General features: G+C 54.7%; 4 protein-coding genes across 4 annotated transcripts; 1 reads left to right on the top strand and 3 right to left on the bottom strand.

The window, feature by feature from the left end:
• Positions 1-205: 205 nt before the first annotated feature.
• On the top strand, positions 206-1,079 carry RHO25_000444 (uncharacterized protein; the record flags this gene model as incomplete). The annotated part of the gene is made up of 3 exons (XM_023593057.2): positions 206-269; positions 325-372; positions 655-1,079. 3 exons carry the CDS (start codon positions 206-208, stop codon positions 1,077-1,079), a joined length of 537 nt encoding a protein of 178 aa, XP_023458135.2.
• Positions 1,080-1,907: 828 nt separating this feature from the next.
• RHO25_000443 (uncharacterized protein) lies at positions 1,908-4,523 on the bottom strand (the record flags this gene model as incomplete). Its single annotated transcript, XM_023593056.2, has 2 exons — positions 1,908-4,365; positions 4,426-4,523. The coding sequence occupies 2 exons, from the start codon at positions 4,521-4,523 to the stop codon at positions 1,908-1,910; spliced, it is 2,556 nt and encodes an 851-aa protein (XP_023458068.1).
• Positions 4,524-6,691: 2,168 nt separating this feature from the next.
• RHO25_000442 (uncharacterized protein) lies at positions 6,692-7,806 on the bottom strand (the record flags this gene model as incomplete). The annotated part of the gene is made up of 6 exons (XM_023593055.1): positions 6,692-6,734; positions 6,786-6,855; positions 6,928-7,209; positions 7,312-7,582; positions 7,660-7,701; positions 7,753-7,806. 6 exons carry the CDS (start codon positions 7,804-7,806, stop codon positions 6,692-6,694), a joined length of 762 nt encoding a protein of 253 aa, XP_023458069.1.
• Positions 7,807-8,187: 381 nt separating this feature from the next.
• On the bottom strand, positions 8,188-11,036 carry RHO25_000441 (uncharacterized protein; the record flags this gene model as incomplete). Its single annotated transcript, XM_023593054.2, has 5 exons — positions 8,188-9,690; positions 9,744-9,988; positions 10,042-10,198; positions 10,248-10,340; positions 10,398-11,036. 5 exons carry the CDS (start codon positions 11,034-11,036, stop codon positions 8,188-8,190), a joined length of 2,637 nt encoding a protein of 878 aa, XP_023458071.1.
• Positions 11,037-13,421: the final 2,385 nt, after the last annotated feature.

Raw genomic sequence — 13,421 nt, 5'->3', positions numbered from 1 at the left:
AGTGCAGCAGTGTCGCGCACACAAACACGCAAGCCAGCCACCGTTTCCACCGTCCAGCCACTTTTATTTCGCACATCACATAGCAGCCTTTTCTCTCTCTCCTACCAACCACAAACCGTCGGCCATCGTCAACGTCTACCATCACCGCCACTCTATCGCTTTCCAGCATTACCGTCGCTTCAGATACCCAAGACCAGTCATCAACATGCGTTACTCCATCGTCGCCAGCGCCTTTGGCCTCTTCTCCGTCGCCGTCGCAGAGGCCACTGGTAAGTCGATCCGTCCACGTTGCAACGCGCAACACCCGCTAACTGTCGCCACCAGTGACCATCACTCAGGTCTCCACCGTCTTCCCGTCCAACTGCGAGGCCAGTGAGTGTGAACCGGACCCCTCTGCCTCTGACTCCACCCCCAATGCCCTCACGGTCCTGGAAATGGCCTCCACGCAAACGTTCCCTTCCACAATAAATGCCCTCTCCGTCCTCCTTAGTGCCCTCACCGTGGAGAATCCCACTTCATATCCTGCCTCCGCGTTCCCCTCGTTTCCCACACCTGGCTCGGTGAGCGCGGGAAGCTCACAGTTGACCTCCACATCCCCTTCATCTCCCACGTCTGGCTCGGTGAGCACGGAAAGCTCACAATTTACCTCAACAGGCCCAACCGGCGCTACCAACCCACCAGGCTACGGCGAGTCGACTACCGTGACCGTTGAGAGCACCAGCGTTGTTCAGTCGACGGCCACAGTCCAGACTTCTGGCTCCACCGAGGTCTCACCAGCTGGCACCTCCGGCACCGGTGTCCCAACTGCTCCAGGTCCAGTCACTTCTGAGACCGCCTCGACCACTGAGGGAGCCCCAGCCCCGTCCACCACTCCTGGCTCTACCGAGTCTGGTCCCGAGTCCACCACCTTGGCCACCTCCGCCAGCGAGTCCGCTTCCAACACCGGCTCCCAGAGCAGCACCGCTCCATCAGCTGCTGCGTCCACCAATGCTCCACCTGCTGCCACTGGTGCAGCCGACATGAAGAAGCCAAGTGTGGTCGGCCTCGCCGCCATCATGGCAGCTTTGGTCTACCTCTAAACAACCAGCCACCACGACGAAAGTTGTTGTTGTCGCACAATCACATCTTCACACTGATTGATTGAGATTACAACAACGCTTTCAACGTTCTTCACGACTCGATGCTTCTTCACACGATTTGCATGAAACACAAACACACTCAGCGTTGGTGCTCAAGGCGTAACAAAGGAATGGGGAAAAATGGACTGATGGTGTACCCCATTACGTGCATGCTTAATTCATGGGGCATTGATGAGCGATGATTTATGTCATGATGGAGCCCGGCGTGGCCCAACAGAAGTGTAATTCTAGCTACCAGTGCATTACGGAATCGAGCGACAGCATTGTCTCGATTACTCACTTTGACTCTTGTTTGTCTGTTCTCTTGTGTTTCACTCCCATCGTTACTTGCAATAGCAGCCCTCGTGAAAAATGCCTATCTGCCTGGTCGTCCCAAACGTTGGCACCTCAGTTGATGCTCTAGTGCTCACAGTAGCTTCAGCAAAACTCTCGCCGTATCTGCTGCTGTTACAATTTTACCTTGCCATTCAAAGTCTATTTTTTCCTGACAGCATAAGGACTTTCGAGATTCAAAGGCGTTCATTCTGCCCTTGTTCAAGCACCTTTTCCAACCTCACAGTACCGTCGTGTCAAAGGACAACTCGAAAAACCATTCCAGTCATTCACACCTTCCCACAAAAATACATTTCAATCATATTCATAAAAACTTCTCAATAATAAATACTGTCGATATCCATTTCAGCCAAGCATTAAACCAGTAAAGCTTGCATCTGTGCTGTCCTGTCCTGTCGTCACAAATCCCCTCTCATCCCATCATCTCATCTCATCTCATATCAAAATATACTCCCCATCAACCCTCGACATCGCCTTCCTCCACCTCAACGCCTGCCCATACCTCCCCGTCCTCCCCGCCTCAGAATCTCTCCTTCTCGCCTTAATCTCCGCAGCCTCCATCGTCCCCCCTCCCATTCCTCCTTGCCCATTATTCCCCAACTCCTTCCACACCTTCTCCAAAACATCCAATCCCGAGATGTTATTCCAAAATCCACTTTCAATCTGCACTTCAATACATCTCGCTCGAATGATATTCCGATGTCCTTCATCGACACATTCCGTTCCAACGATGAAAAGTGGCCAAAGGAGGAATTTATTCACGCAGGATGTGATATCTAATGCTGTGATATGGAAAAGGGCGTTGGAGACGTATTTCTGGAAATTGGGATGAGAAGATGGGAGGAGAGGAGAGCCCAGGCGTTCGGTGTAGAGAAGGGCCGAGTAGCGGAAAGATTCGTTGATGTGGAGGAGATCGCGCTGGCCCAGCTCCATTTCTCGGCTGTCGAGTGGGGGAGTGTTTTGTCGAGATGGTGTGGTGTCCATTTGCCAGGCGTTGAGTCGAGCGCGAATGTCGTTCCATTCGGACCAGAATTCTGCGCGACTGTCGGGGTAGGAATTGTTGGGTGTGGTGAAGATGTTCTCTTCTGGGGAGCCGGCCATTTCGTCGTCTGAAGATATGACTGGTGTGCCCCAGCCATTGCTTTCGAGGCTGTCCGTGTGGAAGGGAGAGTGGTTTCTACTCGTCGATGGCCTCTTGCGCAGAGGCGCGTTATGCCCATTGTGAGTGGGAGGCGGTCGTGGCATATTGTTCTGTGGTCGAACCGGTCGACCTTGGGCGAGAAGACTGAGACGACCGAGTCTGGCGATCAACTTGAATAATCGTCCATCGCATCCTGAGAAGTGTTCCAGCGCTCCCAGGTTAGAAGAGTAATCCAGCATGTCAAGCGACTCGCTCTTGATCTGCGTCTCGCGATCATTGACGGCCGAAGTCATGACATCGAACCAAATGAAGAACATTTCCACCCAACCCGTGAATTCGGACTGGCCACTCGGTGCGCGCAAAGACAGCAGCTTCTGCACACCAGCCAGTTGAGTCTTGAACTTGCTGAATCCGGAATCGCATACATGGAAGAGACACAGAATTAGAAGAGTGGCGATTACAGAGTCGTCCTGGGCGGCGCGCGTGTCAGTGAGCTGCATATTCAGCTGGTCAATCGACATTTGCTTGTAGCACGTCTCTTCTGCAGTGGGCTCGTTGAGCTCCTTCGGTTTCGCGGTCCCATCAAAAGCATCCGTGATTTCCTCTACAAAGCCCCTCCGCCTCGGCGGTGGTTGCTTCCTCATTCGGATGTTGTTTGTCGCCAAAGCGGCAATCGCGTTCTGCAGACCCTCATTTTGCATTGCCAGCTGCAAAATGTGTTTCCTGTACGGATTGTTAGGCCCGTCGAATGCTATCAGGTATGGGCAGATATGTCGGTCGTAATATTCCATCAGACATTGCATTCGAGGACTCAATGTGAAGAAAGGACTGCTCCATCGCGCATCAAAGATGGCGAGCTGCGTCTGATTCGTGTCTTCTTCTTCCTCTGTGAAATTATTGAAATCGATTTGCTCAAAAGGATTTTGCTGAAACATAGATTCCGACATGGGGCTGAATAGGATCTCGTCCTGCTGGAAAGGACTCGTGCTGTAAAGTGGCGTCTCCGTAGGTGTGCTCTGACCAAACGAACCTGCGCTGTTGATGGACTCCATGCTGGAGCTCATGTGGTCACCGAAGGAGCCGACAGAGGAGGAATTGAAATGTGAACTGAGGCTGTCGATTGAACTGCTGAGAGGCTGGCTCGTGTACGATGCAGACGTGCCAGGCGGATACGACTCGCTGTAGCCATTGAGGTCTGATGATAGCGGATAATCCGGAGGCGAGCTGAAGCCATGATCTGGGAACGAGTCGCCCGAGCTGGCAGAGTTGGGTCCATTATCGTACTGTGGTCCAAGTGCAGTGTGTATATGCTGCAGCGAATGGTGCCGCAATGGATTTGGTCGATTCAGTCCGAAGCCATTGATGTTCCAGCCCTGCTGCCCAGCATTGATTGTTGGTAGCGTCGGTTGGAAGCCTGCATGCGTTGTGGAAGGCATGGAGGTGACACCGGCGACATGGTTGTTGTGGAAAGAGGCGGCATTGTTCCTGGGGATGTCCACCGGGCCAGGAGCATTTGGCCTGCTCACGGAACTCTTTCGACGTCTTGTGGTATTGGCTTCGGACGGTCTCACGGTGTCTGCAGCTTCGCCACTGGTGCCCGCGATGGGACACGACAGGCCTCGAAGCTTGCCCCGGCTGGCAACACCAACGCCCCAGGTCAGCGTGGTCTTATACCCTGAGCATTCCTTGCCGATCTGTATACACTGAGCGCAGTAAGGCCTGGTTCGGTCACACTTGACGTTCCTCTTGCGACTGCTCTCCGGTAAGCGTATGCCCATTCAGGTGTCTCTGCAGTCTCCCGTCTGCACTTACCACGTAAAGCAGTCATCGGTGGCACCACTGGCAGCCGTTCGTCTGCGCCGTTTTCGAGCAGGTGGAGCTGTCGTGGCGTCAACCGGGTCGTGAGCCATGCTTATATGTCGTACGAGGAGCGGTGGATGGAGCAACAAGACATTTAACGACTATTCCTTCCGTGACCACAGCGCGCGCTTGAGGGAAGAGGATTCACGATACGAACTGTGGGAGAGAGAGCCTTTGTGGAAGCGGACGGACTTTCTGGCAGGCAGCCCACGCGGGCCACCACGAGCTGCACCTCTGCCATCGCACTAAAGCACCGCGATAGATTGGTAGAGGTACTTAGTAGGCGCGAGGCGAATGGCCGTGCACAGGCTAGTTAAGCAGCGACGCTGCGCTGCGAGATCCGCTCCAGGACAAGCCGCTACATCTCCGGCCGCATGGGCTGCTATTGGCCAGGCCCTGACAGCAGCAGCGTGTTCCTGTCTGCCATCCATCTCCAGCACGACAGAAAGAGGCCTACTTCCGCCTGCCAACACACCTTCACGCGCGCCGCTTGCATCAGCCGACACGGCTCCTGGACGCAGGCGGACAATATCCAAGCGGACGCACCAGCAAGCTCGGGTGTAGGCACGCCATCAAGAGCCAGCGCCCGCCAATGGCAGCTCGCAATTCCGTGGCGATCGCATCCTTTCGTTATCTGGCCGAGGCTTCTGGAATATGTGCCCTGCATGGATGGAAGATAGTGGCAGCGCACCCGACCGACCGCTGCCCCAGCTCGTGCTCTGCGCAGACGTGATGCCTTCATCATCGCCGGCATCTGCTTTTCGCTGTGGAGGGCACCCCCATCGCATCGCGTTCCTCTACTCCGTTTGCCCGCCAGCCCGGCGTTTGCTAGACCGCCGCTGTATGCAAAGACGGCGCCGCCGGGTCGTATCGTTGCAGCACGGGCTTCTCCTCCAGAAGAGGGGCCCCAGCTGTTAGCCTCTCGTCGCAGCGCCACGACACGAAGAACGAGGGCAGTCTGGCTGGGCAAGCGGGCGCCACAGGATCATCAAGGCCATCGCGACGGACTGCTCCTATCGCGAGGTCGTATTTGCATTTTCAGCATCTCCTCCGCTGCTGCAGTACGTACCACCAAGGCCCAGCCCGCGAGTCAAGTGGCCAGGTTCGCACGTGCCCTGCAAGCATCTTTCCCCACGCGACACACATGTGAGTTCAACGTTGTTCGTGTAACCTAACCACCACAACGTTCAGCCCGTCTGTCTCGGCACGTCGGAGCTACAGCAGCGCACACTTCATGACGAGCAACGCGGATATCGTCGCTCATGGTCGGTCTTGAGAGGAGGATTCTGCAGGTACAATGCTACAACACTCGGTCTGTGCAACCTAGGGATGCTGCAGCCGTGGCTGAACTGCTGCGCTCCGCTCTTCCTTCGCTCACAGAGGCACGCCAACGTTAGCATTGTTAAGCTCGAGTATAGCGCGGGTTGCACCCTGATTACACTAACAAGCTTAACCCGCGACTTGACAAACCTGTTTCGAGGACAGCGGTCCGGCGGCTCGGGGACTTGTCGCTGGTTGTTTCGTCGGGGCCCGCGAGCTGGATCGGCATGACTACTCGCCAGGCTGCAATTGATCTACCATCTCCGACATTTGTATTTGCGCAGAAAACCTGGTCAGTCATCGACGTGGCTGATGTCAAGTGCCCAACCGCGGTTCACGCATTAACATCTGCCTCTTCCGCAATGTGGCGGATATGGCTTGAGCCAAGCTGCCCGGTACTCTTCCAGCTTCAACAATTGGCCCATATGGGAAGGGCGTTGCGGAGCATATCGACTTGTGCCGATACTTTTGCGTAAGCGTGGCTGAACGTTGTAAGACGGGGCTTGCCTTGCCCGATCTGCGCTTCACTCCGGCTTAGATTGTTTCGAGCGATACTGTCACATGCAAGCTCCGGTGATATATGCACCCTCCTCTGATATGGGCTCGGCATGAGCACGTCGATAGATCTCTATCTGCTCGCGCAGTGGAGTCAATCAGGCCTGAGATACAGATAATCTGGACTCTTCATCCGCATGACCGAAGATGTGCCAAAGTGCCATGAATACGATAGTACTTGGAATACTGTGATCATTGGACACATTGGGCTCTCAACAAACGCCAATCTACATGCCGTGCCCATTTCTGCATACAGTGTCTGCACATGCATCAACATGCGCAGACATTGTCGTTTACGTATGGACCAGAAAACGCCATTCTTTCTTCAAGCACGTGCTGTATCTTAGAACTTCTCCTGTGCGGGTCGAAGGTCAAGCTCGTGGGTCCTGAATACGAGTTAGCATGTGAAGAAGACGCACCAGCGAATGATGCCATACCAAAGCGTGGGATGCTGATTGTGCAGGTACAAATATGTCTGCCCAACAGCTTCGGCCGCAATATGTTTGCCTGCAAGACATTAGCCTCAGCCCAGTATTCATCACAAAGACCTCGTTCAGAAAGGAATAATGTTGTTCTCACCTGTCCTCGTATCCTCAGAATCCGCATCCACAATCCTTCCATTCGCAATCGCATGTGCGACATGAATCCCCTTGGGACTCATCTCCCTCGCCAAAGCCTGAGCAAGCTGTCTCACACTTGACCTCGAAGCTCCATAGCTCGCGAATTCGGCATTACATCTCAAAGCACCAAGCGTTCCAGTAAAAATGAGCGTTCCCTTCTTCTCGGCTCCTTCAGCAAGAGTCTTTTCGCCGTGGTGCTCGAACATCAATTTGATGGATTCTTGGGAGAAGACCATGGCTCCTATTCACAAATAACAGCGTCAGTATCAACACAAGGTGTCTCGACGTCTTCATATTAAAACTTGTTTGATTCACAGAGGGAGGATAAAAGGTCATAACTCACCACCAACATAAGATTCCAGCGGCGCCATAAACTCCTCAAACGTCTCCTGCATAAAAGGTTTCTTGGAACTATTTTTAATCGAAAAAATCGAAACTCGTAATTTCAAATCTTTGAAAGAGCTATGAGAGCGAATTTCTTGGAATGCTTTTCGTAAGTTCTCGGGTTGAGTATCGGTGGGGAAGGCTTCGACTATGGCGTCGGAGTTGGAGGAGCGGAGAGATTGGATTAGTTCGTCCAAGGCTTCAGGGCGGCGAGCGAGGAGGGCGACGGCCTGGTGGCAGTGATAAGGGTTAGAAGAGGTGGATTTGTACGAAGGGATTTGTTGTTGTTGTTGTTGATGGGGAATACCATGTTGCCTTGAGCTGGGTGCGAAAGGACGCGAGCGATGCCCTATTGAGTGTGTCAGAGAGGAGGTAGTTTGAGAGGTCAGGACAGCCTTACTGCTCCGGTTGCTGGACCAGCTCCTAGCAAGATTGCGAGACCTTTGGGTGCCATGATGGATGATAATCTGAAATGGTGATCTGTACTCTGCTTGGTGTTCAGTATTGAATATATAATGCACAAAGAGCTGAACGTTGCGTAGAGGTGTCGTTACGTCAGGACAGTCCACAAATCCGTCTAAGCGGCTTGCCAAACCCAATTATCAGAAGCAATGAGCTTTGCACAACCAATTCAAATAGAGATCTGCCGACGATCGCGCGTGCTGCACATGAAGAAGCTGATGAAGAAGATGTCGAATTTGAGTATGTGCCTATACATATGCTAGAAGCGAGTTGCAGCTACAATGACATATCAAAAGCTGTGCTGCCTAATAAGCGGCCTCGGGAAATCATCACGGTGTCGTGCGCATATTTCTCTGGTTATTTCATATGGTCATCAGGATTGCTGCTCGCCGGAGCCATTCGTCGTCGCAGCGGCCGCAGTGCCGTTTGCGGGCTTCGGACTGTTCTTGCGACTTTCTTGCTTCGTGGTCGACCGTTTCTCCTCATCGCCGCTGTCATCATAGTTTTCGTCCACGTCCATCTTGCGAGCAGCTGGCTCAAATACTTGAGCCGGCGCAGGCTGGGGTGGCGGAGGAGCGCGATGCTCCTCTTGAGGCGGAGCCGAGGTGCGTGGCGACCTCTGCGTGATTGATTGCATCGAAGGCAACGAAGGAGGGTGGTGCGCAGCTTCGGATGGGTTGTATGCAGAGGTGGGACGTGGCTCCTCCATTCGTCGAAGCTCAGATGGACTTCGGTGTGGTGGCGTGCCCATCTTTGAAGGCGGAGATGGGCGATGCATCTTAATCTCGTCCAGTCTCGACCTGTTTTCCTCACCCATAGGTTTCTTAGCCGCACCTGGATTCGGATCATCTTCCCACTCGCGGTGTCGCTTTGGAGCGGCGCTGCCAGGTCTTTCTTCCCGATCGCGTGCAGCAGCATCGGCAGCACTTTGTGCAGACGTTGGAGGAGGAGCGCCACTGGCGATGCTGGGTGCTGCTGGGTTTGGATGATGCTCAAATGGTGTGCGAGGCCCACCGAATTGACTAGCGCTTGGCGATGGAGCAGGATTGTTGATCAGAGGTCTAATCTCAGGCTGACCCTCACCCTGTCGGCCATATGGTGGCAGAGTGTGAGATGCGCTCGGCGTCGAGACGCCGTTAGTCTGTGGTGGCAATGGTCCATTAGAAGGATGAGACATGAATGGAGGTCTCTGCGGAGGCTGCTCTTGCGCTGATGGGCCGTGATGAGAAGGAGGGCCTTGCTGTTGTTGCTGCTGCGAGCTCTGATGATGCGGACCTCCCGGAAATCCTGCGGGCGTCGATTGCTGACCCTTTGGCGATGGTGAGAGACCTCGGTGAGACGGAGGTGGCGGGCGCTGTGGCTGCTGTTCTTGATACTGGCGAGACGGTGGTGGACTCTGCTGCCTCGCTGGAGCAGGCTGCTGTTGCTGAGCATTGGAAGGAGGACCCTGCTGAGGGCCTTGCTGGGGGCCTTGTTGTGGCCCTTGTTGTTGCTGTTGAGGTGGTAGACGTTCACGTTGGTCGTACGGGTTCAAAGGCTGCGGCTGCATCTGAGGATTTTGCAAATCAGCCAAGCGATTGCCGCCCCAGTTGTTGCCAGCAGCAAGTGGCGGCGGCGCGGGTCCTGGCGGCGGAGCATTCTGTGAGTGGGCTCCCCATTGAGGACCGGGAGGTCCGCCTCCGAGCGCGCCAGGCTGGTAGGCTTGCGGGTGCACGTCCTGCGGCAGTGGCGCGCCGCCTTGGTTGGGCAAACCGTTAGTTGGCTGACCTTTCAGCAGAGCGAGGCGTGCTTTGATGTGTACGTTCGTCGGGTCGAGATCCGCTGCTCGAGTGTAGGCGTCCAAGGCATCACTTGTTTGGTTGTTACACGATTCGTACTGGAGCTAGTCAGTGTGCGAAAGTCTCGCAGTAAAGACGATATTGTACTTACCAAGGTACCCAGGTCGTACCACACCTCAGAGATGTTGGGGTTGAGACGAATTGCACGAGAATACGCGTCCAGCGCGTCTCGGTACTGATTGATCTGGTAGTAGAGAACACCGATCGAGCACCAAAACGTAGGATTGCGACCATCGCGGTAGACTGCCTGTTGATAGGCTTCATAGGCTTTGGGATACTTTTGCTGGGACATGTAACATCTGCCGAGCAGATACCAACTCTGAGCATCATTTTGGTCTGGTGTCAATGTTAGCGTGGACGGCAAGACGATGATGAGACAGTTGACATACCCGAGGCGACCGATTTCTCGAGGTACTCGATAGCTTGCTCTTGACTGGTGAAGCTGCTGCTCTGTTGATGGTGAAGCCAGCCAAGCTGTTGTAATACCTTGGCGTGATTGGGATCGCGTTCGAGGACGCGAGTATACGCCGCCTTTGCCGAATCGTACTGCTCGCTGTTAACGCCTATTCATGCTGTCGGAATGTAAGGAACGTACGTCTTTTTGTTGTTCATGAACGTGACCGATCTGAAACCAGATGTCTTCCTCACTAAGAGGTCGCGGCGGGTCGGTGACGATGTAACGGAAACACTTTTCGCGGTGTTAGTATGTGAGGCTCTCCAACGCAGAGAAATGCTGAAAGCGTACCTCTAAACTTTGCGCAAACTTCTGTTGCTGTTTGTATATGATGCCCAGCCGGAAGTAAATCTCGTTTGCTTTCTCGAAGCCGGGTTCCATGCGCATGACTTGAGAGAACGCCTCCTCTGCGTGCTCCAAGCTACCGTATCGATCATAGAGAATACCGATGCCGTACCACAGCTTGGGCTCCTTAGGATCAGGCAAGTGGTACAATGCTTGTTGATAGGCAGAGTATGCTTGCTGTAGGTCGTCCATCATGAGATAGCAGTGACCTAAGCTAGACCAAACCTCGCCGTTCGTGGGCTCCACCTTGAGAATCTGCCTAAGGTATTCCACAGCAGCTGTGAACTGGTCTTTGGAGCGCAGGATACACGAGATGGCGAGCATAGCTGGCACCGACCACTGGTTGAAGTTCATGGCGCGTTCGTAGGCTTGAGTCGCGCCGTCGAGCTCGCCCATGACCTCTGACAGATTGCCTAGCTGCAGCCATACCGACTCGTTGGTGGCTCGAAGGTATTCCGCGGCCGACTTGCCAGGAGGGATTTGCTGCATGGGCATGGCACCGTTGGGCGGCGGAGGTGGACGCGCAGGGCCTCCGTAATGGTGTTGATGCGACAGTGGCCCCGTCGGCGATTGCTGCGCAGCCATGCTGCAGTGTCGAGAATGGGAGTGTCACTGCTGGAGCGCGAATGTCAATGCATGTGGTGGGTGGAGGGGAGTGTCGTGGGCGTCGAATGCTGTCACGAGCCAGTGACGTTTCCCACGTACCTGCTTCGCGCGCCAGTGACCTCGGAGAAAAGACAGTCTCAGTGGGCGAGAGAAGAGCAGAGACGGAAGAGAAACAATGGCCCGGGGTGGCAGTCGGGCAACAAGAGCGCGAGTGGGCTCGTGGAATAGAGCATGCAGAGGGGAGGGCGCGGACGAGGCAGAGCAGAGCACGAAAGATGGTGGAAAAGGAAGACGACGACGAGCTTCTCCAGTCGCACTCCTGCGCTGGGTAAGGGCTAGAAGGCTGACCAGCACACAACCTACTGGGGTGGTCTGTGGATCTAACGCACAGGTCCGTGATCTTAGCGGAAACAAGCGGTAGTGGCTGTTAGGTTCGCGCGCTTATGCAGTGTCCACGCATACGACATTTCACGGCTAAGGCCCACCTCTTCAACACACTCCCGCATCGTCATTCCTGGACATGCTTGCACGCGCGATTCAGGTGTTGTGGTGGTCGACAGCAGCATGTGTTCTGTCATCACCAGGACCTCACTCCGTCGAGTCGTGCTCCATACTCCCACGACAATGTTGCAGTTGCTATATCTGGCGTAGCCCCGTGGTGAAGAGCATCGAGCGTACCAGAGTTCACGGTCGCCACGCAGCCGAGGCTTTGCTTGGTACGCATCCGATGGCCATGAACGGTCGGCGCGGTCGTGGCAGGCTGCATGATGAAAGGCGGTACCACCTCCTCCCACACGCCTCCCGACCCGCCGGCACACAGCTCGAAGGCTAATGCTGTGCGACACGGAGAAAACGCCAAGAGATACAAAGGATTCTGGTCCAGCGGCGGGACGGTGCGGCATCAGGAGTGTCTTGTCTGCTTCTGTCCGCACAGCATACCATACCAGTGCCACAACATCATCACTGCATGCACCACGCTCACAATCCCCCCTCAGGCACCCCATAGTACATGCAGTGCCCCGAGCGTTTGTGCACCATTGCTGCTCTGGTCCTGATTCGCCGACCCATGCTCGGGGTTCGGGCCATCACTGACAGTCGGCATGCATCGCGAGCGAACGACTGCTGAGAGATGTGATCGACCAGCACGACTCCTGCAAACCAGCAGACGCTGAGGCGAGCAAGCAGATGATAGTTCTGGCGAGAACAGCGCGCGAACGCGTGAGATGGCGGGTGTACAACTGTTGTCTCAGACCGCGACCCCCGCCGGACATTTCAGCGGTCTGACTGGCGCGCCGGTTGGTGGGAGTCTATATTGCGATCCAGAGGGCCCACACACGCATGTGCCGCATGCGAATGCCCGTGCCAGATCTGCGCTATCAGCACGACGACCGTCAGCTGTGGAGAGAAAAAATTGGAGACCTGTGCTCTCCTCGTTTCGGCAGCATCCCGGGTTTATCTCTTCGCCATGTCGCTTGAGAGGTCTTTGACAAAGGCCGGACCTCGCTGTTCACAGCGTTGCTCATGCATCGCATCCTCATGATACTACCGATTGATTGTCGTTCCTACACGCGTCCTGTGCGTGAACACAACCTGGTGATACCCTCTCATCTCGATCATCTATCAAAAGCCTCGAATCTCCAAATATCTCATCTACCTGTCTTCCCTCCACCCTCATCACCATCATCAAACTTCGAGCATAACCCCATCAAACTTCGATCAGCCTCACGGAGATCTTTCCTCTCAAGATCTTCCGACGCGGCTCGCGCCCCGAGTCAGCCTGTCACTGTCAGAGCTTCCCTTCCCTTCCCGCCGGACAATCGCCGCCAAGCTGAAGCAACAAGGTTGAGGGCAATTGACCTGCTTTAACAAGCTTTTCATGGCACGCCGCCCAGCGTTGACGATCTGTGCCGTACCAGCCACAGCCCATATTAATGCGAATCGTGTGCAGAATGGTGTGCTGCCAACTGCTGTTGCCTTCCCACGGTGTCCTCCTTCAACGGTGCGTCATTTGCGTTCCTCTCCTTCCTGCCTTCCGATAGTGGATCAATATAAATCTATCGCACAATCGCGTGTGATAGTCTGTGCGCTATTGGAGTTGGAAAAGCAGATACGCACTTAATTGTGTTTTTGAGGCTCTGCTTGTGCTCTCCTGTGACTATGTCCATCCCGACTTCTGCATTCTCGCTTCCTGCCGCATTTCTGGAATACATGAGCATTGGTAATATGACTTGTCCCGTCAATCTCAATGTGCCGATGGGCATAACGAGCAAGGTCGTGGCCTGCTTCGTTACAGCATTGACAACCGATAGCTGGCCGTATTGGCACCGGCCAAAGCTGCCACACCCCGATCGGGAACCGAGCAAC

This window comes from Cercospora beticola, chromosome 1, assembly GCF_033473495.1.
Source record: "Cercospora beticola chromosome 1, complete sequence".
Lineage (NCBI taxonomy): Eukaryota > Fungi > Ascomycota > Dothideomycetes > Mycosphaerellales > Mycosphaerellaceae > Cercospora > Cercospora beticola.
Note: the sequence above shows the minus strand (reverse complement) of the source record. Positions and strands in the feature narration are given on the sequence as shown.